The 27,847-nt window shown below is 42.7% G+C and overlaps 1 protein-coding gene across 3 annotated transcripts in view; it reads left to right on the top strand.

Moving 5' to 3' along the window:
- The first annotated feature begins 3,737 nt into the window (after positions 1-3,737).
- LOC308109549 (phospholipid-transporting ATPase ABCA1-like) overlaps positions 3,738-27,847 on the top strand; it is a 34,754-nt gene continuing 10,644 nt past the window's right edge. For 2 of the 3 annotated variants that reach the window (XM_080463166.1, XM_080463164.1), the window contains exons 1-21: positions 3,738-3,960; positions 7,258-7,375; positions 8,496-8,589; positions 9,455-9,596; positions 9,718-9,836; positions 14,109-14,230; positions 15,906-16,097; positions 17,425-17,514; positions 21,696-21,939; positions 22,042-22,181; positions 22,258-22,374; positions 23,769-23,963; positions 25,358-25,566; positions 25,668-25,844; positions 25,937-26,159; positions 26,327-26,548; positions 26,649-26,853; positions 26,934-27,044; positions 27,163-27,337; positions 27,429-27,560; positions 27,643-27,782. In XM_080463166.1, coding sequence (XP_080319292.1) covers positions 7,310-7,375; positions 8,496-8,589; positions 9,455-9,596; positions 9,718-9,836; positions 14,109-14,230; positions 15,906-16,097; positions 17,425-17,514; positions 21,696-21,939; positions 22,042-22,181; positions 22,258-22,374; positions 23,769-23,963; positions 25,358-25,566; positions 25,668-25,844; positions 25,937-26,159; positions 26,327-26,548; positions 26,649-26,853; positions 26,934-27,044; positions 27,163-27,337; positions 27,429-27,560; positions 27,643-27,782 — 3,115 coding nt within the window. In that variant the 5' untranslated portion in view covers positions 3,738-3,960; positions 7,258-7,309. The remainder of the gene's footprint in view (positions 3,961-7,257; positions 7,376-8,495; positions 8,590-9,454; positions 9,597-9,717; positions 9,837-14,108; positions 14,231-15,905; positions 16,098-17,424; positions 17,515-21,695; positions 21,940-22,041; positions 22,182-22,257; positions 22,375-23,768; positions 23,964-25,357; positions 25,567-25,667; positions 25,845-25,936; positions 26,160-26,326; positions 26,549-26,648; positions 26,854-26,933; positions 27,045-27,162; positions 27,338-27,428; positions 27,561-27,642; positions 27,783-27,847) is intronic. The other variant, XM_080463165.1, reaches the window with a different exon arrangement.

Genomic DNA, 27,847 nt, shown 5'->3' with positions numbered 1-27,847 from the left:
GAAGTTTCACTTGGTTAATTGGTGAAGCGCCTTCCAAGACATATGACCCCGTCCGGCTGGCCTGATTCCATTTTCATTGAGATAACAGACAAGGAGTTATTTCATGCCACTGATTAGATTTTAATCTATTTTTTAAATAATTGGATTTTCACCTCCATCACAGTTTAATGAATATTAATCATATTTATCTATTTACATTGACCTTAACATACATCAACCCAACTTAAAGCATGCAAACACATCCAAACAACCCTCCATGCTTCCCTACCCAGGATTCCCTCTGAAATCTCATTCTGAACCCCGGAGACACCCCGGAGACACCCCGGAGACACCCCGGAGGACACCCCGGAGACACCCCGGAGACACCCTGGAGGACATCCCGGAGACACCCCGGAGGACACAGCAGAGAAAGACAAGTGCTCCATGAGGGCTTGTTGCGCTGCAGGATATAATCACAGACAGTCCATCCATTCATTAATGAAATGGTGGCGAGTTGAAGCCAGTCTTTGTTTTACCAGCTTCTCTTGAACTACCATGAAGTGTCTAACGCCACCGTCTGGAAGACAGACCATGAAGTGAATTTGTCTAAAAGTTCCTCAAGCAAGAACCAAACACTGCCACTTGGTCAAGCGTTTGTATTTTACTGTGCAAATAAGAAAAGATTTATAAAGAGCAGACCTGAAAGTCCAGAGTATTTCAGTTTCCAATGCAAGTCTTTGCCATGTTGATTATGGGTCGGTGTTTTTGGTCGGTGATATTTGCAGTTTGATTAATCTGACGGAGAGGAATATAACTGGTATGACTAGTCTGCTCTGCCAGCTCAACTAGAGGCATCACAGCTGGAATCAAGCATGGGGCATTATTAGCAGGTGTTGTTTACTTGTATCTCATGTTGAGCTTTGAAGGATTTCCACCTTGGCTTGATTCGGTTCTTTTTACCAAGAAACTAACTGTGACCTTTCACCCACTTTTCCCTACGTGAGGCGCAGAAAATAAATCTCTGGATTTTGCTGAAAGTTCCTCTTCTGGCCTCCGTTTGGATCCGTGGAGTGTTTGGGAAGCAGACATGCATGAACCAGTCACCAGCCAGGGAGGTAATGAGAGTGAGGAAGGGCTCTCACACCCCGTCACACCAGTTTGTCAATGTTGGTTCAGAAACGATCAAACTTCAGAGCAGAAACGGAAACGTTTGCTGTTTGGTGTAAATCCAAGAACCCTTCTTGTCCGAAGTAGAGCACACTGACATTACTTTACTCTATTTTTATTCTTATTTTTTTAACCTTTACTTTTACGCGGTTGAAAGCGTCTCTGATGGTTAAAAGTAAAAATTAAACAATGACAAGTTAACATTCACCCATTTTCTAAGCTGCTTATCCTGTTCAGGGTCATTGAGGGCTGGAGACGACCCCCCCCCCCCCCCCCCCCCCCCCCCCCACACACACACACACACAGTATCAAAAGAGAAAAAGGTCAATAAGGTGAAGTATAATGACAAAAAATAACCACGTCTTGTCTCTCAGAGAGAAGTGCAGTTTGCAGTATGTAAATTCAGTATCTTTGTACACTCTCCTGTTTTAATCGGGGTACTTTGGACTTGAGTCGTGGGTTTACATAACATTTCATTCCAAACATAAAATAATACCCACAAATCTAGATTATTATTCTGCATTATCCTGATCATAAAAATCAAATATCTTAATTGTGTATTAATTAAATACATGTAGAGTACAACACGGTAGAATATGACCCATTTAATTCTCCCAGTTCACATTAGTGGAATTACATTTGAAGGTGCATGAAAATCAGAAGGGGCTTGTTTACATTAACTCTTGTGTTGCTTGTATGAATTAGTCTTGTGTAACATTAATGTTCAAACTAATAGTGTCGTCTGAAAACTAAAACTCTCACGAGGTCTTCAAAAAGTAAACTGATTTTTAAATCATGCTGCTAATTCATCACAGGCACTGTGGATCTCTCGCTGATTAGGCTCCAGGGGCCAAAAACTATAGTAATACCCAACAAACCAACATTGAACTCAAGGTAAACTCTGGTCAAATGTATTATTATTAATATTTATGCACAAGAGCCCATGTTCAATCAGACAGACTGTGACGTGTACTCTTTACATCATGAGATACAGATATAATTTATACTTTCTATAATAAACTTCAGTTCTAATTACTCAGTTTGGTTAGCCTCCACTCGGAGATCCACCTTCCTGGTTCGGTTTACCGAATGAGGCGTCTGTAGTTCAGACTGAACAGACTCTCTGCGGTCCAACACAGCGAGGCTGTAGGGAGAGAATTGTTTTTTAATGTTAGAAAAAATGTTTGAAAAGACCAACTTAATCCAGTTTAGTTTATATGTGTTTATTGACATAAATGGAATGATGATGAGTATATAAGTATAATGTAGATATCATGAATGTCAAGCGAGCATCAAATGACAATGGACGCCATTTTAAAGTTGGAGCTATCTTGTATTTGGAGTTTAGAGATGAAAAGACAGCCGCTATAGGAAGAGTAAATCTGCTGACCTCGGGTCCTTGCAAACTATCGACTGGCAGGAAATACCCCTAATGTCTTTTTCTCATCCAAGCTGACGTAAAAAGAAACTACTATAAATATGATGAACAACCCAATAACCCAGAGGGAGGATCATTGATGTTCTACCAGCCTGTGCAACAGCTTTCTCTCTCCAACCAGCAGAAATCAAAACTTCTCTTGATCACTTCGGATCATCGCTGAGAAATCCGTAAAACTTTCTCACTTTTATATAACCGATGATTTCCATCATTCTACCAATGACTGCTTTGTCTTTTAGATTCTTACAGTAAATAGTATTGATCACATCTCAGTGATGAGCACTATGTGCACCCTTTCAGACCTTTCCTGGAATATATTGGAGACAGCAATGTGTGGTCCTGTATGCATAAAGGGATTGACTATTTAAATAACAACACATTTTACATAAAGAAGAAGAAAATTCTTCAAAAAAATTTTTTTTTAAAAATGACTTTATTTTCAGAGATTATGCACACAATGAAAAGAAGATTTTTAAATAACCATACATTTCAGAAAAGCAAACAACGAACAAAAAAAAGGATGTATTGCGATCTCTTATGGAAGTTTTGTTTTTGTCTCACGCAGAATGATGTGTAGTTCTACAGTCTGAGTTGGAGGATGACCTGTTCTGTCTGACGTCATAGTTCAGAGACAAACTCCTGGACAATCATGCAAAAGTTGTACTGTGGCTTCGTCTCTTCCTGCATGAATAATGTAATAAAATTGTCTTGAACGTTTTAAATCGCTGCCAGTCTGATTCCTGTGTATTCTGCCTCCCGGAGGGTTTTTTTTTACCAGGAAATTCTTCTGACACGATCTCTTTGCTCGAAAATCTTCCAAAAACAAGGTCATTTTCCACAACAGTACAAAAAAACACCTTTAAAGCACCAAATACTGACAAAATCCTAAACATTGTTTGTCCACTAGTGAAAGTTAAAGTCAACCTGTCGACTGACTTCGATCTGCTGCACAAAAATCACGTTCACATCACAAATCTAAAGAAGAATCATCATCACACTGATCATAAAACAAAACGAACTACTATCACACCACCAGTTTCATTACTAAAGCTGATAGCGGCATGTTAATTGAATGTGCTGCTCGTTAATTGAAAGGTGTCGCTGGCCCTTTAAGAGATGTTTTGCCTCCGCACGTGCTTGCCTTATATGGAGCAGCAACAAACGGTGACCGTTAGTTACCTCTGCTGCTCGTCTCCGCTGCGCATCGAGCGGCGCTATAAAAACCCGCAGGAGGAGAAAAAAACACTGTTTTGTCAGAGAACCGGAGGACCAGAGAACCGGAGGACCGGAGGACCGGGAGCGCAGTTTTTTAACTCAACCCGGAGGATGACTGTCAGTTCATGAGAGGCGAAGCAGCGGATATTCAGTAAAAACCGGTGAGTTAAAGCTTTGTTCAGAGTTTGTTTTGGTTTTTTTCGTGAGTTTCTTTGTTCAACAAATGTAATGTCACAGTGGAAAAAAAACCCAAAAAACTAATCACTTCCTGTGTGTCATCAGTTTAATGTGCATTTTCTTCCACTGAGAAAAAAAAACAAAATAAAACTGAAACTTAAGTCTTTATCAATATTTTTGCTGCTTTTCAATTACGAGTTAATTGCGTGTGAATTTACTCACTTTATTCACGCCAATCCCACCATGAATGAAAGTATGCTGAATAAACGTTGCATGTTAAAGAAATCGTCAGTGTTTGTGTGAAATGAGAATAGCTTCTGGAGATTTGTGCTTCTTTTTGGGATTTGAGATGGGTTTTGCTGTAACTGCTGTAAAGCGAGCAATAGTGTGAAACTGCACTTCCTGTTAAGATTTTCAGAATTAAAGTCTACACGTTGCAACTTTCTTTGTTTTATGGAAAATCCAGACCATGAACGTGGAATTTCGTAAAGAAAATACAATCCTACATATATGTTGTTTTGATATTTATTTTAAGTTGCATATAAAATGCTTTTCAAGTTATCCAATAAGGTATGCAGCCAGCAGACGCTGCTGTATTTTTTTTTTAACTTGCAGTAGTTTAATTGTGAAGGCTCGTCCACTTCGGCCCAGGTTTGATTTCTGTTAACTTGATGCCTCTTGTGGTCAGCATCGCGCAGCTGAGTGACCGACAGTAACCTCAGATCAACAGAACAATGAAACAGACGGACAAAAGTCACTCAAACGGACAATACATTGAGACATGCTTCTGTGATGAAGGGTTTTGTGGCAGAAATATGTTTATTCACGATAATCAACAACAACAACAAAAAAAATATTATTATTATAATTCTCTTTTCTCTTCGTGGTTTGCTTTATTTGCTTGTTTGTCTTTTCTTCTCATTGAGCCCGAAGCCTCGTTGTTCGACCATCAGTGAATGTGCATGTCTGCTGTAATATAACAACGTCGACAAAATGGCATGCTCCCTGATGTCATGTCTGCAAAAAAATCTCCGTTTATCAAAAAAAACCAAAAAAACACAATGTCGAATTTATATCTTTCCTCAAAACTCTTTATTCTCTGATTATTTCGACATTTGCATGCGAATTCAGGAAACAATTGATACGATGAAGTTGAAGAAGAAGAAAAACAACATCTCTTTGATAAAACACGTGAGCGAGGATTGATGGTAAACAAGTATATATATATTTATATAGAGAGAGAGAGAGAGAAAGAAAAGGTGGTTTTATTGTTCGCCACTAGAGGCGCACTCGCTCTGCACCATTTGTGCTGCCCATCACCAGGAGAGACGCACTTCTCTTCTCTCTGCATACCTTGTTTATCTCTGCACATCTCCGACGATTCGTGGTGGAATCACGCTGAGCTGATTGTAATTCCACTGAAAATGTCGGTTCAGTCAAGTGGATGAAGAGTCACATGCGGTTGTTTGTTTCTTTATCTGTTCTTCTTGTTGTTGTTCTTCTAAGGGATGATAAACAAAACGCACCGCTCCGTTAAGAGGAGAACATTCACAAATGAATGTGATTCAGATGCGAGGATAAAATGACGTCTAATGACGAAAACCAAAGGGGGAAGTAATAGAGGAGCTGAAATCTGTTAATAAATAAAGGTTGTTTTGTTCCCCTCGAGCTGTAAAGTCTAAAAAAAAAAACCTTAAAAAGCACCAAATGAAATAAAGACGTGCCAAAGCCTGTGGTGACCGTGTGTTTGCCTTCAGGTTTCTCAGTACAGAGTTAATGTTAAATAACCGGTCCTACTCGTCCTCTATTTACACCATGAGATGTTGAGAAGTTTTGTTTTAATGATGCGTCTCCCAGCAGTCCTGCGCCAGGCTTCTCACATCATTCCTCAATGAAACAATAAGATGTTTGCTGCTGTTCATCTGAGTGACTCGTCAGGAAAACAGCTGTACCCGTCAGGCAGATATTGTTCGGGGGCCAATGTGGTGTTTGTTGATCCCAAAGTCCATGTTAGCTGTTTTTATTGCGACATTTAATACATTCCAGGAGATTTTGCCAGTTGCACGAAGCCAAGGAACATTTTGCATGTGCGATGTTTGTGAAAAGAAAAGTGATGGACATTCATTTGACAGTGATCATAAAGATGAAAAGAAAAGCGTCATGCAGGCAGAATAAAGGCAGCTGAGAGGAATTGCTATAAAACCACACAGACAGATTAAGTACTTGATAAAGTCCATGATCAGTGGTGGGGGTTGTTTAATCACTCCTCCGTCCTCGACATGAATGTGTTGCCATCCCTCACTTTACCACATCTTAGCAGCTTCATTCCACAGAAGAAGAAGAAAGAAGTAGATGGCCTTGACTTTTTTTATTTTGTCCAGCAGGTATCAGAAGCATTGAAAGAGCTGCCACCTTTGTGCTAAATGTCCTGAGGTGTTGAGTAAAAAGCAGCCCGGGCTCATAGTGCACGCTGCATTTACACTGAGAGCTGATAACGGATTTTCATCGGAACATGTCGCCGTAAACCAATCAGCACACAATTCAACGACTTTTGAATCTTTAAAAGGAAAAAGCAAACAGAGCAGCAGGACAGCGCCAAAGATAACGGACCTGCGGGGAATCAGACAAATTATTCCACCAAAGCAATAGATGACTTTAACTTTTATAACAAATGAATCATGTGGTGGTGAGGCGTTAACGCCATGATAAATTAATTACCACCTATTTTCATCATACCACCAGTGCATTGCCCCCCCCCCCCCCCCCCCCCCCCCCCCCCCCAGACGAAGAGCAGCTCGACCTTTGGACAGGTGAGTCTACATGAGGTGGAGGTTTGGAGCTGGTCTCAGTCAGTAGCTGGCATCCTGCTGGACCTGCAGCTGCTCTGTGTTTTACACAGGCGAAGGGTTTCGTCCAACAGGTGAACGAATTGTCGAATCGTTTCTTACAGATTTACAGATTGAAGCATCGTTTGATTCTATTTTTTGTTTTCTTGGGGTTTTTTTCTTTCCCAATCGTGACGCGATCAGTCAAACTGCTGCTTTATGTAAAACGGCTGCATGTCCTCGGACGCTGTTTGCTGATATAACGACTCTCTCTTCTGCTTTATTGTGACGTTTTACGTCATCGTATATCAGAGTTTCATGTTTGATGAAACCAACCATTTTCTCTAAAGACACCAAGCGGAACAGGAGGTGGTGACCGTCCACTTGGTGTTCCACAGGAGGACATTTTGATTTGGTGGTTTCAGTGATAACAGCAGGTCTTTCCTGTCCTCTCAGGTCCACAGTGAGGAGCAGGAGAGGAGCTCAGTGAGGCTGGGAGGACGGCACCATGGCAGTCTTCACTCAACTGGGTTTACTGCTGTGGAAAAACTTCACCTTCCGACGGAGACAGACGGTGAGTCGAATAAGAAGCCTCAGTTTCAGAGGACCAGCTCCTGTTTGTTGAAGCTCTTTTATGTATGTTCCCCAAATAACTGGGCTTTTTCTCTTCAGTATGATTCAATCTAGTGCACTCGGCTCTGCCTGTCATCATGCAGTGACATGGTGACTGCATTGTGAAAAACTTTCAGGAAAACCACAGAAAGATTTGAGCTGGCAACTGTTATTCAGTACAACACCCCAGGGAAGCTTTGTCGCCGTCACGTTTCCACTGAATCAGCAACTTTTTATTACCATGATAAAGAATCACAAAGTCCTACGAATCTGTGTATTCATAACCTCCGTGTATCTCACAGTGATGTGATTGTACTCAAATCTGCTTGGTTTGGAAAGTGTTCGTTTTACAAATCGCTGAGTCAGCGGAAGATGTGACAGTGACACGGTCACATGTCAGGCCCAGGTTGGTTGACGGCCACACACTCCAAGTCATGTTAATCAAATTCCGCCTCAGACTGCAGTTCAGTACATCTTTATGAGGGCCGTCTTCCCCGCCAACAACTGAGCCATTTGTCCATCAAACAGAGCGCCGCGCTGGAAGTGACGGCTGTCGCTGCTTGACTTTCAGTCCAGTTACTCCCAACAAAGAGACACGGAACGTTTTCCAAGACAGTGGCTTTATTCTTTATCCGCACACTGTCTGTCTGCCGCGACGCTTAAAGCTGAGACTCTCAGGCCATATGGAGCAGATGGAGCAAAACATAGTCCTTTAAACACCCCAGACTGGAGCTCGCTCGCTCTCTCTCTCTCTCTCTCTCTCTCTCTCTCTCTCTCTCTCTCTCTCTCTCTCTCTCTCTCTCTCTCTCTCTCTCTCTCTCTCTCTCTCTCTCTCTCTCTCTCTCTCTCTCCGTCTAAGTGTCTCCCCTTATTAACCCATATTCTTTAGCCAGACTCGGAGCAGCAGGATTACAAAGCACAGTGTCTGACTCTCCTCTTGCTCATACATACAAGTTCTAATGTTGTTTTTTTTCTCATTCATTTCTTCTAAAATATTTATAACAACTTTTCTTGAATAATCAGATGAGATGAAGATAATAAAAATGTATTTATAACTTGTGTGGTCATCTTTTTCTTCTCAGATTCAGCTGCTTATTGAGATTATCTGGCCCCTGTTCATCTTCTTCATCCTGATATCAGTACGAATGTATTATCCACCCTACGAGCAGCATCAATGTGAGTCTTCTTAACACATTTCAATGATTTTTGCTCATTATTTGAAAATTTCCAAACTCCAGACCTTTTTATTACATAAATTTTGTTTAATCAAATGTAATAAGTGTTCCGTTAAAACAGTATTGCTTTAGGCTCAACATGTGTCCCACATTTCATGTTTTCCTTCTGCTGGATTTGTCAATATTTGTTTCAGTGAGAGAACAAGTGATAGGACCTTTAGCACCCACTTTTAAAACTTTGACCACAATTTACCACTTTTACCACAAAAAACTGTTAAATTTCCTTTTCAAATAAAAAATGTACTGAGTAGTTAAAGTAGATAATTACAAAAGTGTAAAAGTGATGCATGTTCATGTACAGAATGTTCACATGTCGTCTTGCTGGTGCTTTTGATAAAAAGAGGTTTGAGTTATAAAGTATAATAAATTACATGAGTTATTATTATTGTTCACTACAAGAGTATTGATCTCAACTAATAGTGCATCACAGGTCAGATACAATCCATTTAACTTGGTAAAGTCATTATTTCTCCTCTGCTCGTCTGTTTGGCTTCACAGCAGTTAAAACTGGCTGGAAAAGTCAAACGAGCAGATAAGACCTTGACATTGATAAAGTCAGCACTTTGGGAAAAAATTCAATAGAAATGTTCAATGGCAGTGGAAAAAGAAATGTTTCAACTAGTTTTCCGATCAGTGTTCATTGTTGTCGACATTTCACTCTTTGTTTTGAGTGTATCGTTGAGTTAACAAGCAAACCTTCCTAATATTGTACAATGGGCTCCTTTACCACAAACAACTACCAGTTTTATCCAGTGATTGATGATTTGATATTTCTCCAAACTGATGAGTGGATTCCTACTTTCCAGGCCACTTCCCCAACAAGGCCATGCCTTCAGCAGGGACTCTGCCCTGGGTGCAAGGCATCATCTGTAACGCCAACAACCCCTGCTTCCGTAGCCCCACGCCCGGAGAGAGACCCGGGGTCGTGGGCAACTTCAACGACTCTATGTAAGTTAAAATGATTAGCAAACAATTTTCTGTTGTTGGAATTGTTGGACTCCCTCAGTCTCCTCCTCAGTTTGTCTAAATGTGCTCAATTCTTTTTTTATCTTTCTTCCAACATCATCAGAATCTCTCGTCTGTTCATCGACGCTAAGAAGATCCTGCTCTACACTCAGACCGACAAGAGCTATGAAGGCTACAAGGGACTGCTGAGGGCCTTAAGGAAGCTGCAGAAGAACACTGCTCGTAAGAACACACACGATTATCTCTTTCTTTTCTATTCCTGCATTTGGCTGATAAGCTGACAATCTGCTACTCAGTTCAGCGATAACGCATTTATTCATTTTGTCTTCCAAAGTACTTTTATTCTCTTTGATTCAATACAAACTGAGTGAATCGTGAGTCGTCAACGTAGATTAGTAAATTAGGGAGGAACAAAAAGTGATTAATGATGTGGAGCCGCCAGATAAACTTACTGGACTCAATGTAACCGATGAGAGTTGAGGCTCCTTATCGCTGCCTGCCAGGCGGACTGGCCTCATCCCCCAGCAGCTCCTGGGCGTCGCACCCGTCTGCTGTTCCAGGCTGCTCAGGGACGTCCCAGGCAGGACAAATAGAAAAACTGTGCACCACCCTGGAAGTCATTGTATAATCTCAGGAAAGATGTGATAGTTTGTCTTGACTGGTGATGTTTCCGCTTCCTGTCTGTCACTGATGAAACGTGATATGTTGCTAGAATTTTCTCTGATACTTCCAAATTCATTTTTAATGTTTGAGTAAGATGAAGGAGTAAAAAGATCCATGGTCAGCGGCAGTGAAAGGTCATCGTTCTAAAATAGCCTTTTTCTGGACTTTGTGTTGCTGGTTTGGTGGAAACCCCCTGAAGAGAGCCGCGAGGCGCTCCGGCTCTCCTCCTGTAACACTGATGTCATACAGAGTATGTCCATGTGATTTGGTTCCTGATTTCCTTTGAGTACTCATTACTTACAGAAGCATCTTAAGAGCAATCTCCAATCATATTTTAGCAAGGACACAAAGGCAACCAGGACAAAGAAACGAATCTGGCATTAATACCACATAAAGCTGTAGGCCAATACACAACGGGAAACGTATTAAAGTCTATCCTATAATGCTTTTCCCTTGTGGAGGCAAATACAGGAGGGGAAAGCATTACAGGAAGGAGGTTGGCAGCAGTAAGCCTCAGTAAACTGCTGACCTCTGTTAATTGCCACGGCAGAATCTAGGTGTCTAATGAGATGGGCTCTTCTTCTTGTTAGCTCCACTAATGGAGCATCTCTTTGATACTCATGGTTATCAGCTCTTCTAGTTTCTATAAAAAGACCTGCGTTGGTTTGATTTCATGTCAGACATGTGAGGATGTACTGAGTCTGCCATCAGAAATGTGCGTGGTTTAAAAGATGTATATCAGAGTCCTCCCTGTTTAATCAGGAAACTCCATTCAGTTTGTCCACAACTGGTTGATATTAGATGACATTTCTTCAAATGATTTAGTCTTTTCTGTCTCCTTTTTATAACACGACCAAATAAGATCTGTTTATTTATTTATGTGTTTGTTTGTTTGTTTGGGCTGCTTATGTAATTCTAACACAGCTTTTGTGCATCTGGGCATTTTCGCCACGATTCAATCATTTATTTATTTTTTGTCAGAGTGCAGTGGTCTGACGGTGCTCAGTCTCATACTCTGCTCAGTATTCATCTTTAATCCACAAAAGAGGATTTACAGACGGCCGTGTGTGTGAACGGGGCGACTGCAGCAGCGTGATGCTATAAGAATAACAGTGTGGATCAAAAGAGCTGAGAGTCCAGCGCCTCGCGTGGGCATTAGTAACTTAGCGATGGGTGGGAGCGAGGGACATTTAGACTGTTCGGGAAAGGAGGCGCTGAAGCATTTTTGGGTAGAGATGACTCTCGGGCCTATAGGTACCAATATAGGTTTCCAGGAATTTACCTTTAATCTGTGTCTGTTGGATTCCTGATTTATTTATAACACTAACTTGAAACATTGAAAAAGAGTAGAGCATTAATCCTGGAGCTGTTTTCCTTCTGCGTTTGGCTTCGTTCCCCGACCACTTGTCACTTCACAAAAGTGATGCATAAAGTACATATCAAGTGAGGATGTTTGAGATATTGAACCTTTCTCCCTTCAAAAACTCAATTTTCAGTCAGAAGTCGACCTTTTAAAATGGAGCCTTGGCATGAGTTTGCATTAAAACGGTTGAAAACATTGAGGGTCTCTGTCCTGGCAGTGTGACAAGACATGAGGCGCAATCAAACCATCATGTCTCAGAAATGTCCTGATTAAAAGGGACAACATCTTCACGCTGTAAAAAATTAAAATCTCTTATTGCTCTGATATTAACTGTCTGATATTAACATATTCCTACACACCGCAAACAAATACTTGTTTATTTGTTGTTCAGCAAAGATTACTACACACCTTAGAAACCAGTTCGTCCAGCAGTGTCACTGGTTACCAAGGTGTGTTATGTCAGGATTATTTAATTTAGAAGAGAATAGGCAGTCCCAGGGACGTGTGCAGGCTTGTAATGTAGGGTTTGCCCTGATACCCATCTGCCTCCACCATTAAAACACAAACAAACACTGACAAGCCCCCATAAGATAAGACTTCTTGTGTTGTCTTACATCAAAAAAAAAAAAAGGCTTTGGTCTTGATCTCAGAGTGGATTTAAACCACTTAGATTGTAAGAATTAAAACAACAAACACAGATCAGATGAAACACACAAGCAAAGCTATAATTTATCTCAGCTTCAGTTTGGTTTGTCCTCAAGGACCTCTGGAAGCAAGGCACCCTGGGAGCTAGAGCTTCCTACTGGGACACTGATTAGACCTTATTACTTCTCCCTGGTTGTCATCCACGGAGAGTTCAGGTTACACACACACACACACACACACACACACACACACACGCACACACAGATGTCTATATCAAGAGCCGTTGTGGTTTGCCTACACTGTAGGTTAAACACATTGACTGCAGAAGAGCAGACGAGCAGCGCCGTGTTGCAGCTCTGCAGCCAGTAATCCAGAGAGACATCAGACATAAACACCCAGAAAACACACTGTTCTCTTTGACTTCCTCTCACGGGACATGCAGCTCAGCTGAGTGTTTCCTGTGTGTGTGTGTGTGTGTGTGTGTGTGTGTGTGTGTGTGTGTGTGTGTGTGTGTGTGTGTGTGTGTGTGGTGTGTGTGTGTGTTTCACATCAAAGAGTTCCAGAAGTAGAGGGCCTAACTACTGTAGATCTACTGTAGAACTATTGTAGAACTTTTGTAGAACTGTAGAAGAGTTCAGAGTCTCTCAGAATATTTGCAACTTGAGATAATCAGTCAAGTTCTAATACTGAAGGAACATAATATTTGAAGCAGGCAGATACAAACATACACACAGTGCGGTGACTCCGGTCAACATATTTCAATTGAAATACAGACGTTCTGCAAGAACTCGCCAGTCGCTCGTGAAACAAAATAAAATGTGAAGGTGAAGAGAGAGAATGTTGGGGAGGATGAGCGTCGGCATGGGAGAGAAACGAGGGAGTAAAGAGGAATGTACTATTGTAACCCTGTGTGTGTGTGTGTGTGTGTGTGTGTGTGTGTGTGTGTGTGTGTGTGTGTGTGTGTGTGTGTGTGTGTGTGTGTGTGTGTGTGTGTGTGTGTGTGTGTGTGTGTGTGTGTGTGTGTGTGTGTGTGTGTGTGTGTGTGTGTGTGTGTGTGTGTGTGTGTGTGTGTGTGTGTGAGCAGCTGATTCAGGCCAGCCTGATTCAGGCTTTGACTCCGGTGGAATGCAGGGAAGGACAGAGAGCTCTCAGAGTGTGTCTGTTTGTAAAGTCATTAATATTCAAATGAACGTTTTGTGTCACTTGAGACAAAGATTTTTTTATGGCATCATCTTTATTCCATTTGTTATTGATGAGTAACAAGCGATGATTCTTTCACCACTGACTCTTCAGCTGGCCGAACCTCTCAGGGTGCAAATGAAAGTCATGATAGAAATGTGATTCTCTGGCTCGACTCAGAAAATAAACTTTCATAAACTTTGTCCAGATGTATTTTGTAGCTTCAGAATATTTTTTATTGTTTGAGGTTTTGATCTTTTTGGTAAAGAAATGACCACAGCAGTAATGATGTTACCGCTATGGCGATAAAAGCAAAATACATAAGTTCTCTCTTGATGGCTTCCAGTCAATCTGTTCCACACACAGAACATAGATTACAACTATACAGCTAGATCTACAACTAGATTACAATTATACAGTGGTTCCAAAAGTGTTATTAAATCAAAGTAGTTGGTTTATGTAAAAAAAACTGTTGTATTTTTATCAAATGTACTAGTTGAGCCACCTGAAGTACATTTAATGTTTCCTGATGTATGACAAGTTGTGTACATGTGTCACGTGTCGAGAAGCTGCTTGTTTCTTTAAGATTTAAAAAGTCTTCATTTCTTGTCGGTTTACCTCGCCGTCCTGTATTTTTCTTCAAGGTTTCAAGCTGAAGGACTTTTTGAGAGACAACGAGACCCTCTCCCACTTTCTGCACCACAATGCATCTCTTCCCCGTCACGCGCTGAAGCAGATTGTGGAGGCCGACGTTAACCTGGAGAAGGTAAATTCACCCAGTTTCTTTGACTCCTCTGTGGTCACTCTTCCATGTTTCCTCCTCAGTAATGATATTAACTCCAGCCTCAGTACCAAACACCAGCACAGCCTCTTTGTTCTGTCCTCTTTACATGTGTGATAATCATCCTCCACTGGCCACAGCGCTCGTGTATAAATCCACTGACCTTGGCTTTACAGCGTCTGCTGGGCCACAGGACTCTGCTGGGCCACAGGACTCTGCTAAGCTCTTAATACCCGGGCGAAAAATCACAGTGGGTGGGGGCGTCGGGTGCAGACGGTGGGGTAGGGGGTGGGGGTGGTGGGTGGAGGAGGGGGGGGGGGGGTGGCTGTCTGTAGAGGCTATTTGGCAGAAGCATGTCTGTTATTTGTCATTTAAAAAAGAAAAGATAGCAGGTTATATATAATTAGTTTTTACTTCATCTCTCTGACTCTCGATGTCATTCCTCCATTTCTGCCATCAACTTGTATTTATACGTTACCGAGCACTATGAGTGATTTAATCTCCACCGATGTGAACTCACACGTGCACACAGACTCTTCCATACAAACAAAATCAAGCCTCAATCGGTAACGCTGATGGACCTGCTCCACCCGCCTCGACAGCAGCTTCCAGCCCAGCCCGTCACGTCATCCTGTTTTTTAGTGGGAGGGCTGAAATCGCATGACGGCTCCTCCTCACTCCCCCCTTCCCCACATTTCTCCTCACGTGCAGAGACAGAAGCTCAAAGACAAATTCATGTTACACCATCACAGATTCTGTTGGGCTCATCCTTTTCACTGCGACTCGCACTGATTAGTGAGCGGAACAGAAATCAGGCCAGCAAAGCAACGAGCAGCAGCGGCAGACCTGAAGAGAAAAGCTTTAAGTTACTGTGTCCTGCTCATACAGAATGAAGAGTTTTTTCTTTTAATAAAAACATAAACAGACACTATTTGACTGGAATACAGATGATTTTGAATTTTCTCTGGGAGGATGAGGATGATATCCAGAGCAACAAGCCTTGATCTTCCTCCCAATGAAAAGATTATCTGTGTGTGTGTGTGTGTGTGTGTGTGTGTGTGTGTGTGTGTGTGTGTGTGTGTGTGTGTGTGTGTGTGTGTGTGTGTGTGTGTGTGTGTGTACAGTATGTAGTCTGGCCGACATGATGGCATAACACTGAACAGCCAAGGACATTTAGAAGTCAGGCAGCTCTTTTCTCACACACACACACACACACACAAATAACTCCAAATAATGTTTGGAATCTTTTTCTTTGTTTGGGAAAAGCAATGAATTCTTTCATGATGAATCATGAATCAACATATAAAATGTGACTGTGACAGTCCAGCGGGAGAAAAAACCTTTTGTGAGGATGTCGTTGGCGTCGTCTCACATTCATCCTAATATTCTGCCACTTGTTGCTCGGTGAAAGGAAACATTAGGCTTTTGTGTTCTGGTCGAGCGCTCGATGATCCCGGGAGTCAGACGTGTGTTGAAACACGAAGTGTGGTAATCACCAAACATTGTGTAACTCCGCTGCAGCGGAGCGTCACACGAGGGTTTTTATGTCCCTTTTTCTTTTCTAAATTCTGTTTACGTTTTTGTCTGTCCGATGAATTCTGTACGCCGTCACACCAACACATGAATGTCGCTTAATGTCTCTGTTGTTTTGTGTGTCCAGGTGCTCACTAAAGGGTTTGGCTTCCACCTCAGAGACCTCTGTAACGCCACCCCGCTGGAGGAGTTCGTCCACATTGCTGACCACAATGTTTCCCGTATGACTCAAGAAATCATCTGCAAGTCGTCCAGCGACTGGTTGAACAAGGCCCAGAGCCACTTCTTGTCCAACTTAGACTTTCTAAAACCCATCCGGGTAAGTCCATTCCCTGATTTCACCAGCTTGTTCTTTAACAAAATTCCACACAATTACTCAATTAAAGATTTTGTTAAAACAAGATCACGCTTTGCAGGCTGGGGAAAAGCTTGAGAATATAGAAAGAAAAGAATCTATACCGGAGGGTTATCGCTGTGTTTGGGAGGGAAACAGGACAAAGAAAACATCTTACAAATGACTTTGCTTTAGTTTCAGCTGGAAATAATAGTATTTGACGAAAGTTGCCTCAACAAGCTGATTCTCTGGCTATGAACCCCAAAACCTTCCCCACATACAGAGAATGACAAAATCCTTCATGGGACGCAAACACCCGCCTCTTTACCTCTGCCTGCCAGTACATTCCCCCCCTGCCCGCCCCTTCCTATAAAACCTCTGACACAAAGTGAGTCACGCTAGTAAAACAAAAAAATGGGAAGAGGCGAACAGGACGTTGTGTGGTTTTGAACTTCTGTGCAAGAAGAGAACAACAGAGAGAGAACGTCTCAGGAGGCGTCACCGTTTTAGAGATAAATGATTGTTTAGAGAACAGAGACTGGCTCACCATGGACCTGATTCACTATAAACCTGTGTTGATTTAAAACAACTAAGAAAAGAGCTCAGAGTCCAATCTGTATTAACAGTTTGATGGGAGAGTACAAATTATTTCCATCAGTTTTAAACTTTGGGAAAAAGTACAAGAATACTTTCCCAACTCTGCCGGCCGGCCGGCCGTGTGTGTGTGTGTGTGTGTGTGTGTGTGTGTGTGTGTGTGTGTGTGTGTGTGTGTGTGTGTGTGTGTGTGTGTGTGTGTGTGTGTGTGTGTGTGTGTGTGTGTGTGTGTGTGTGGAGCAGAGAGGTTGTTCAGAAAACAGGCAGCCAGAATGACGAGTCAGCAAATTGAAGCCGAGGAGGCGGAGAGAGAAAACAAACCGTGGCTGTTCTGTCTTCAGCGCCACCGCTGCTTTATCGAATGTCAGACATTCCAGCAGCTGACAAACTGGGAGTGATAGATGAGACCACTCAGTCTGACTGACGGGAACATGGGGGGTCAAGGTCACCCCGACATGGTCTTTCTTCTCTCACCTTTTACACAGTGAAGTCTATCCTTTGTTCTCACTTACCCCTCTTAGAAAAATACGTTTTTTCCTATTTTATCTTCATTCAACCGTTTCATTACAGACGACCAAGAAACACCTATTATCACATAACTATGAGAACATATTATTACATTAATGTGAGCTTCCAGGAGTGTTCTGATTGTGCTCACAGGAAGGAAACCATCTGCAGCAATGGAAGTAAAGTAATGATCCATCGTGTTTCCCAACAGAAGGACGTGAAGTCAGACCCCAAGATCGTCCAAGAAGTCTCGGCTGCAACCGACAGTCTCCTGGAGAGCCTGGGAGCACTGGCCGTGGAGGTAAATACCCCACGCACATATAGAGTAAACTCTACCCACTCATAGTCAAACAGAACCTCTGAGGTATTTGTTTCCAAGGTTCAGTTGTCATTAGTTGTGTCCATGGATGAAATCAATCCTTACCAGGAATCAGGTCTGAGTGAAGTAAGAATAAGGCCTCTGCCTCATTGATTAGATCCTCACTTAGGCCCACACATTCCCTCATGGAGCTTTAATTCATAGAAAACCTGCTGATAAGCCTCTTTTACCTCAGATTAGATTTCTGTAAATAAAGATATTAGAGTCAGTAAGAGCTGCTTCACACACAAAAAACTACAGTTCATAGTACAGAAGCCTTACTCAGCGTTTAACCAGCTGCTGTCTCGTTCACACACACACACACACACACACACACACACACACACACACACACACACACACACACACACACACACACACACACACACACACACACACACACACACACGAGTGGCCAAAGTGAATGTAAGTGAGCCTGAGCCGCTGGAATGCAGTGAGAACAGAGAGGAGCAGCAGTTGCTGGTTCTGACACACAAAACAACACAACCCCCTTTTCTCTTCAGGCACATGTTCTGCTGAGTTGGTAAAACTTCAAAACCCAGCTGTGTGTGTGTGTGTGTGTGTGTGTGTGTGTGTGTGTGTGTGTGTGTGTGTGTGTGTGTGTGTGTGTGTGTGTGTGTGTGTGTGTGTGTGTGTGTGTGTGTGTGTGTGTGTGTGTGTGTGTAACACTATTCAAAATTAAATATGAAACAAAAATCATCATTCCACGGTTTTGCCATATTGTTTTTTGTTTTTTCGAACAAGCTTGTGTTGATTATTTCAAACTTACCTGGTTTCTGACGCTGCAGCTCCAACACAATTTTATGTTCACTACATGTTTCCAAACCAGTAACGACCTGCAGGCTGTTTTTCATAGCCGAGCTGATCACTGTTGGAAGACTGAAATAGCAAATGCTTAAATGTATTTTCAGAACGAAATCCATTGATGATTTTCAACAAAGGCTCTGATGTTAACCGTCTCATGGTTAAAAGATGGCATGCAAGTTTTTAATGCAAATTTTGAATGTTAGCAATGAGCTGAAGTGAGTTAAGCCATGTGGTGGAACAGCATTGGTTATGATCAATCAGTTACTCAGTCCTTCTGATTGTAATGAGATTGTTTCCTCTAGTGGAGGCTGGTCATGCCAGGATTTCCACAGCGGTGATTTAAAATCTCATTAAGTTATAATAAAGTCATAATTACAATTATGGCTCAGTCATCTTCTAATCTTACAATATAATACTATAGAATCACTCAGAATAAAACATTTTAATTTCAGGCAATTTGCTTTTTTTAAAACATTTGTCACTTGTTTTTTTCATTTTGTACTTCGTACTTAGCAAAGCAAAGGGCAGTTTTTATATAAACGTTAATGATAACCTCGGCTCTGAAACTTGATCATAGATCTCGCACCGTTACCAGACCTGCAGTTTCATGCTTGAAGCTCCATTAGAGTCCAAGTTTAGCCAAACTTTTATTAGTCTTAGTATTATTAGGTTCACCTTAATTAGTCAGTTTAACAGTTTCAGTGCGACTATATTCTGAAACTCCAAAACCGATCACTTTCTGCTGAAAATGTATTTAAAATATTTCTTCTTTTTTTTTTCAGTGAAACATTTCTAACTGCCCCAGACCTCATCTGGTTTAAAGAGCAGCCGCTTGAGTGGAAGCTTGAACTTTAATAACCTCATTCAGGCTCTGGGTGAGGTTACTCTAGGACGTGTGTGTGTGTGTGTGTGTGTGTGTGTGTGTGTGTGTGTGTGTGTGTGTGTGTGTGTGTGTGTGTGTGTGTGTGTGTGTGTGTGTGTGTGTGTGTGTGTGTGTGTGTGTGTGTGTGTGTGTGTGTGTGTGTGTGTGTGTGTGTGTGTGTGTGTGTGTGTGTGTGTGTGTGTGTGTGTGTGTGTGAGTGTTACTCAGCTCGTTTCTCCCACCCAGCCCATAGATGACATATTAATGTCGTCATAACAAAGCATTTCCTGCTCACTGAGGTTCAAACAGCTCCAGAAGGTTGTTGTGTTAAAGAGCAGGTCACAAGGAGAGATAGACGGCGGATCTCGGTTGTTATAGAGACGAGGACCTCTGGCAATGAAGAGATGAAGTCACTAATTTGCATAGTGCATGACACACACACACACACACACACACACACACACACACACACACACACACACACACTTGCAAAGACACAGATGCTGAGACCTAGTTAAATGCATAAATGTGCAATGACTGCCACACAAGAAAACCACCTACACAAAGACCTAGAAATTCATCTAGTGCAACACACACACACACACACACACACACACACACACACACACACACACTCACATTATCTCCCCCAGTACTTTGCGTGTGAAAGAGCAGGGAAGCGTGTGACAGTTTGATGTGGCTGCCGGCTCGGCGGCGACCGCATACAGAACGAGATCAGGTCTGTGATCCGAGACGCAACAGTCTCACTTTTCCTTTTGCTAGAACAGACTAATAAATTTCTAAATATTTGGTTGGCAGCCAAAACTAGGACAGAAGACGAGTCGCTGGCAGCAAACTGTGTTTGAAATGACGAGACGTAATAAAAGTGCTCCATGCCCTGAAACTGGGCAAACACACTTGTCACGGCATGTCACCATTAGTGTGTGTGTGTGTGTGTGTGTGTGTGTGTGTGTGTGTGTGTGCGTGTGCGTGTGCGTGTGCGTGTGCGTGTGCGTGTGCGTGTGCGTGTGCGTGTGCGTGTGCGCGTGCGCTGAGCCTGCGGAGGTTTGCCTGTTAGGAGAATGACCGATAGTAACCCTTCTTCAGTTCCTGTGTGTCTCAGTTCGTTTCCACCTCCTCCTTCACTGTGACCTTTCACACAGTTTTCTTTTGTCGCCTCTTATTTTTCTTATCTCGCTATATTCTCTATAAATCTTGACTTATTTTAAGAGAAATGCTCATTTCCTCTCAGGTCTTGCCAAAGTTCACGTTCATCTCCAGAGCCTTCCTCCCTCTTCACACTCATCCTCTCCTCCCTTAGTTTCACCTGCATGAGAATCATGTCCTAACTCGGGGACATAATTGCGTCTACAGTTGACCAGTTTGGATGCATTTAGTGTCGACGTGTCTCTGAACAAAACGCCTGAACAAAACTGAACCCTGATGACCGGATCTCACTCGTCCATATGATTTGTGTTTATGATTCAGCTCATATCAATATCAAGCGAATATTTCTGATGAAGCCAGCATAAACCTTAGATCCTTTCCCCCGAAAGGCTCGATATGACAAATACATATAAGAGGAAAACAGCAGAGCTCTACCATATTGTTTCTCCTCAAATTTCTACTAATTTACCAAGAATTTCCACCTACTGCCGTTATTATAAATGAAAACCTCCAGATTCCCGGATATGTTATTATAAAGTGCAACGCACACACACACACACACACACACACACACACACACACACACACACACACACACACACACACACACACACACACACACACACACACACACACACACACAGAGGGAGACTGATAGGACCGGGACCAGCAGTTATATTTATCTCCGTCATGCAGACGGCTAAGTGCTGAATGCCTCCACCGCTCAGTGCAACACCTTCCTTTCATGTCTAGAATACTTCCGCAGGCTTGACGATAACCTCACCGCTTCGTATAATAGCCGATCAATTGTAGAGAGAAACACATTATTTGAGTTCATCCTACACGTCACTGCACAAGGCCGGAGAGATTTCCTGAAGGCAGAAACTTGAATAGAACCAGATTTAACGGACTGGGTGACATATTATTCTCACTGAACTACATTAAGCAAAGTTGTGAACATTATACCTCATTCTGGGTCACATTAACAGCATGTTGGGAAAATGTCACAAATGATGGTCTATCTAATTAATTTACTAACTTTTAAGAAAGTTTTTTTTATATATACTTTGATGTATAATCTCAAAAAATTACAATAAAACTGCTTGAAGCACCATATTCCAAACGGTTGAAACAAATGACTTGAGTGTCACGTAGCAGACGTCCACATCTGTGTGTCTGGTCCAATGGGCCTTCAGCTCAAAAAGCTGTGTGTCTGTTGAGCCCAGCTTCACCACCTTAACGTGACTCTGCATGTCTTTTTCTGCAGCTTGCTGGAATGAAGAGTTGGAAGGACATGCGAAAAGAGATCCTTTACTTGACCGCCAATGCCACTGGATCCCCGAACCAGATGTACCAGGCCGTGTCGCGTATCGTCTGCGGGCACCCAGAAGGAGGCGGCCTCAAAATCAAGTCCCTCAACTGGTATGAAGACAACAACTACAAGGCGCTGTTTGGAAACCACGGCAACGACAGTGAGAGCGAGCCTCTCTCCACTTACGACAACTCCTCCAGTGAGTGTTCAGAGCTCCTCACATTAACACATGTCCTGCTAATTAGTTCAGGGGGGAAAGGAACTGGGCCGATACTCAGATGTTCTCTTTGCTTTTGTTCAGCTCCCTATTGTAACAGCATGATGAGGAGCCTGGAGTCCAGCCCCATTTCCAGGATGATCTGGAGAGCCCTGAAGCCTCTTCTCATGGGGAAGATCCTCTATACTCCAGATACTCCAGCAACTCAGAGGATCATCCATGAGGTACGTCCCACCACATGTCCACTGCCCCCGTCAGCAGCCTGAATGTGGCTTTAAACCCTGATGTGTTTGTTCCCAGGTTAATAAGACCTTCCAGGAGCTTGGGGTGCTGAGAGATCTGGGGGGAATGTGGGACGAGATGAGACCCAAAGTTTGGAACTTCTTAGAGAATAGTGAGGAAATGGACATGGTCAGGGTGAGTGAGCGTGCAACGTTGTTCTTTAAGTGTGTGTGTGTGTGTGTGTGTGTGTGTGTGTGTGTGTGTGTGTGTGTGTGTGTGTGTGTGTGTGTGTGTGTGTGTGTGTGTGTGTGTGTGTGTGTGTGTGTGTGTGTGTGTGTGTGTGTGTGTGTGTGTGTGTGTGTGTGTGTGTGTCCTTCCTGTTTACAGGAGATGCTTACATGAAGGCCCTGAAGGCCACAAAGAATATTCTCATTTAAGACGAGAAGCTGCAGAGAAAAAGCAGAGAGGCAAAGAAAAACAACTGCTTTTCATACAAGCTTCTGTCTTTCAGTAGAAACACAAATAATAAATAGATAAACGGAAACAACTGAACATTTAAAAGCCTTTAGACGAAAAAGTGACGATTGGTTCTTCTGGATTTCAAATGTCAATCTTGTAGCAATTTATGCCTTAAAAAAGTATATATCTCCAGGCCTGCTTTAATTAGATGGATTTTTCTCTCAAACATTACTCCAAAGCAGTAGGACACTGTTTGCCAACACTTGAACAAAAGAGAAAGTAGAGTACTTGTTCAAATGCCACGCTGTACAAGGATCAGACGGTTGTTTTGTTCTCCAGAGAAAATGTCTCTGTAAGACAACATGTTTCATAACATGGACGTTCTTGGCTGGAAATGTTTTGTTTATCTTCGTTTCTCCACTGGTTCTCTGTCCTTGTGTTTTGCACGAGCACCTACGCCACCTACTGGTGGAAGCTGTCACTGTAGATGAGTAAGACGTTTTCTGACTCTTGGCAAAATGTCTTAATATGTTTGAAAATGAAGAATTTTCATTGTAATTATTTATCAAGTTGATGAATTGGGCCTTTTAGGGGGCTGCTTTCAATATGTAAATAAGACTGTGTGCATGTTTTGTTTCATTCTATTAATACATTTAAAAAAACAAAAAAAGACTTGATGCCAATTGTGGTAAAAAAAAAAAACATGATTCCATTGCCATCTTTGCTATTTAATTTTCAAGTCATCATGAATTCGGCTCATCTGTCTGGAAAAAGATCAGAGATAAGAGAGTTAATGAATCTGAGAAGAGGCTCGAATAAGCAAGTCTCAGACTCAAATGACAGTAAAATGAGGTCACAGGCCACAAAGAGGAAGAGAAAAACTGCAGACGTACAGAAAAGAGCACAAATAAATATCACGGAACCAAAACACCCTAAAGGCATCATGGTTTGTTTTTCACTGCAGTTCGACATACTTTGTGCAGGCAGATTTTTCAGAAAGACTTTTGCTCTGAGACAATCGTGGAATGTTCGTCTCGCTGTAGTTTTTCATATTTTCTGAATAACAAGAAAGAAGCCATGCTATTGATTTTTCTCTAATAAATGATATTACTTTTTTCTTTTGTTCGCAGACCCTGCTCCAGAATAATGCCAGCGCTGCGTTTCTTAACGCACAGCTCAAGGGGACTGAGTGGACCGCGTCTGATGTGGCAAACTTCCTGTCGAAGGCCTCCGAGGACCACAGACCTGCAGGATCGGCCTACACCTGGAGGGACGTCTTCAATGAAACCGACCAGGCCATACAGACCATTTCACGTTTCATGGAGGTTAGTATGTCAGAGGAGAATGTCGGCTGCGACACCAGAGCGACTTCCCGGTACACAAAGTTCAGGAATGTAGAGCATGTTGTGATTTATTTTTTTCACATGACTGGTTTTAGTTTACATACTGATCTTTGAAGTTATATCACTGTGTAGGACATTACCAATTAACATACTGTACATCCATATGGGTCTTATGTTGTGTCTGGAAAAAAAACCCCACTGCGATGAAAGCATCTGGCCTCCATGTAAAGACAAGCTCCAGAAGAAACAAACAAACAAAGAATTAGAGTGAATGCTGATTGCCCATTAAGGTCACTGCGTACTGCAACCTTCCACTGTGTGGACATTTAGTTCCCCTCACGGTCATTAAAAACTTCAAAACTAATGTAGTTGGTCCAAGCACCTCTCCTCTTGGTGAATTATTGTCTGGTTGAGTTTCTTTGGTCAGGAGCCAGCTCTCGTCAGTAAACATCCACCGTTAACGCAGAGCCAAATGTTAGTCAATGTTCACAGCCTCGTGAAGTTTCTTCATTAAAGTTGTCCTGAAATAACTTCTCACAGATAAAGTTTATATTAAAAACCTTCATGTATTATTCTGTTTTCCATTTCATGACTTAATGGCATGATAATTTTGAGAATTTAATTACTTCATGTTTACTTCAGATTCAGGTATTCTGACTTCTTCATATTCTAGATAATGTAATAAAATGCTAAGGGGATTCTAGATTCTGAGCCGAGGTCCTCAGTAGGTCTTTGACTAATGTTCAGCAGCTCCTCTGACCTACTGACTTTGTTTGTCTTTAAGACGGTCACATAATGTGTCTTAAGTACATTTTGTTCACATTAAAAACTGTGCCAAGGCCTTATGCAATCAGAGAAGTCAGTCACACTTGTACCATAAAGAATTTCTACTCTGCCTTCTGAGCACTGGAGCATCGAGGAGACTTACTGGACGGGGCCGGTTCGCATCAGCTGACAGTTTGAGCTGATCTGTAGGAGGTTTGAACAAACCAGCCATACAACTGTGGTTTGGTTCTTCAGCGGCTGCCAGACGTTGTGTAATCAGGCACAGAGTTCATCGCTGTTCATTTCCAAGTAATTGTGGGAAATCATGTGATAGTTGGAGAAGACTGTCTCTGAACTGGTTTGAACTGCTTCAGTGTTTATTACATTGTTTTGGAGATTTTCTGGATTTGTCGCTCCAAAACATTCTACAGGAAGACGACTGTGAATTATATCAAAACATTAGAATCAGACTATATCGTTGGTATTTTCAGGGGCTCTTATTCAGAACAGTTTATGTTCTGATGGTCAAACTAATCCTGTGACTTTATACGTTGAGTTTTCTCGTCAAACTGTATTTAGACCGTACCGTTTACCTGCTCGCTCTTTTTCAGTGTGTGAATCTGGACAAGCTGGAGCCGGTAGCCAATGAGGAGCGACTAGTCAACAAGTCCATGGGTCTTCTTGACAACCAGAAGTTTTGGGCTGGCCTCGTGTTTCCCGATATTTCTCATGGCGATGGTTCCGACCTGCCGCCCAACGTCAACTACAAAATCCGCATGGACATCGACAACGTGGAGAGAACAAACAAGATCAAGGATGGGTGAGTTATTCTTCACTGGGTCAGTTCTGATCCGTCAAGTTGGCTGACTCGTCCAACGTTTGCATTTTCTAACTCATCTTTCCTTTGTGTTGTGCTTCCAGTTATTGGGACCCCGGTCCGAGGGCAGACCCCTTTGAGGATCTTCGGTACATCTGGGGAGGATTTTCTTACTTACAGGACGTCATTGAACAAGGAATCATCCGAGCCATCACCGGCACCAAAGAGAAAACAGGCATCTACATTCAACAGATGCCGTATCCCTGCTATGTGGATGACATGTAAGAGAATACTCCACAGAGAAAGCTCTCTCTCCGAGCACGCCTACCGCAGCAGGAGGGTTTGCAGCAAAGTTTCTCCTCTTTGTTTACAGTTTCCTCCGAGTGATGAGTCGGTCGATGCCTCTCTTCATGACCTTGGCGTGGATGTACTCGGTGGCCATCATCATCAAGGGCGTGGTGTACGAGAAGGAGGCGCGGCTCAAGGAGACCATGAGGATCATGGGACTGAACAATGGCATCCTGTGGCTGAGCTGGTTCATCAGCAGCTTGATCCCGCTGCTGATCAGCGCTGGCCTGCTGGTGATGCTCCTGAAGGTCAGCGTTGACTCACACATACACATTCACATGTGTTTGTCATCATGTCAGCACATCGTGTGGGAAGTCGGCATTTAATAGCGACTCTGTTAAATTGAGGTAAACAAGTGATTTCATTCTGCTTCCTAATTGAATGTTTCTTCTTTTTGCTTTACACCTTTTCTCAGATGGGCAACCTGCTGCCTTACAGTGACCCAGGCGTGGTGTTTCTTTTCCTGGGATCCTTCGGCGTGGTAACCATCATGCAGTGCTTTCTCATCAGCACCTTGTTTTCTCGCGCCAACTTGGCAGCGGCCTGCGGCGGCATCATATACTTCACCCTCTACCTGCCGTACGTGCTGTGTGTTGCCTGGCAAGACTACGTCGGCTTCGGAGCAAAAGTCATTGTGGTGTGTGACAGAAATTCCAAGATACACGTTCTCCTGCTTCCATTTTGGAACCAGACTTACATTTTCTATCAATCACACAAACCATCTTCTCTTTTTTCAGAGTCTGCTGTCTCCTGTGGCTTTTGGTTTCGGGTGCGAGTATTTTGCCCTGTTCGAGGAGCAAGGCATTGGAATCCAGTGGTCAAACTTACTTGCCAGTCCTCTGGAGGAAGACAGCTACAACCTGACCACTTCCATCTGCCTCATGCTGTTTGACGCTGTGCTGTACGGAGTAATGACCTGGTACTTTGAAGCCGTGTTTCCTGGTGAGTCACGCTCAAGGATTACAGCTCTGAGGCTTTTCTAATAATGGAGAGTTTTTCACAGTTATCTAATCCTCTCACAGGTCAGTATGGGATCCCCAGACCTTGGTACTTCCCTTTCACTAGAACTTACTGGTGTGGAGAGAAGGAGAACAAACTTTCCACCCCACTATCAAAGAAAGGCAATGCTGAAGGTAAACCTCATATTCACTACTATGATTTATTAGTCCTTTAAGATTAAAAACATTATTTATCAGATACTTAGCACAACCTATTGCTAAAATGTTTTGGTTGTTCTTCTCTCATCCACAGCGGTGTGCATTGAGGAGGAACCCGGCCACATTGATCCAGGTGTTTACATAGAGAACCTGGTGAAGGTGTACAGCCATGGCAACAAGCTGGCTGTGGACGGACTGAGCCTGAGGTTCTATGAGGGACAGATCACCTCCTTCCTGGGCCACAACGGAGCTGGCAAGACCACAACAATGTAAGATCAAAGCTACAGTTCAAATACGTTCAAGTTTATCAGAAGGTAGTTGAAGCTGGGTGAGTGACTTTGTGTTTGTGTTTGTTCATAGGTCCATCCTGACGGGGCTGTTCCCCCCCACCTCTGGTACAGCTTACATTCTGGGCAAAGACATCCGCAATGAACTGAGCACCATTCGGCAGAATCTCGGAGTCTGTCCTCAGCACAACGTTCTTTTCAGCATGTACGTATAAAAAAAAGAACAGAATCAGAACGTTTTGTACGGCTTGAGTGAGACGTGTTTTTGATTTGTTGCTGTGATGCAGGTTGACGGTGGAGGAGCACATCTGGTTCTACGCCCGTCTGAAGGGCCTCTCGGAGGAGAAGGTGAAGGCCGAGATGGAACAGATTGTGAACGACGTCGGTCTGCCTCACAAACGTCAATCCCGCACCAGCACACTGTCCGGTCAGTCCCCTGTCCATAAATTCTTCATTTTCATTGGGTGGAGTTCAGCCTGACTTCATTTCCTT

The sequence above is a fragment of the Lipophrys pholis genome (assembly GCF_963383615.2).
Source record: "Lipophrys pholis genome assembly, chromosome: 5".
NCBI lineage: Eukaryota > Metazoa > Chordata > Actinopteri > Blenniiformes > Blenniidae > Lipophrys > Lipophrys pholis.
Note: the sequence above shows the minus strand (reverse complement) of the source record. Positions and strands in the feature narration are given on the sequence as shown.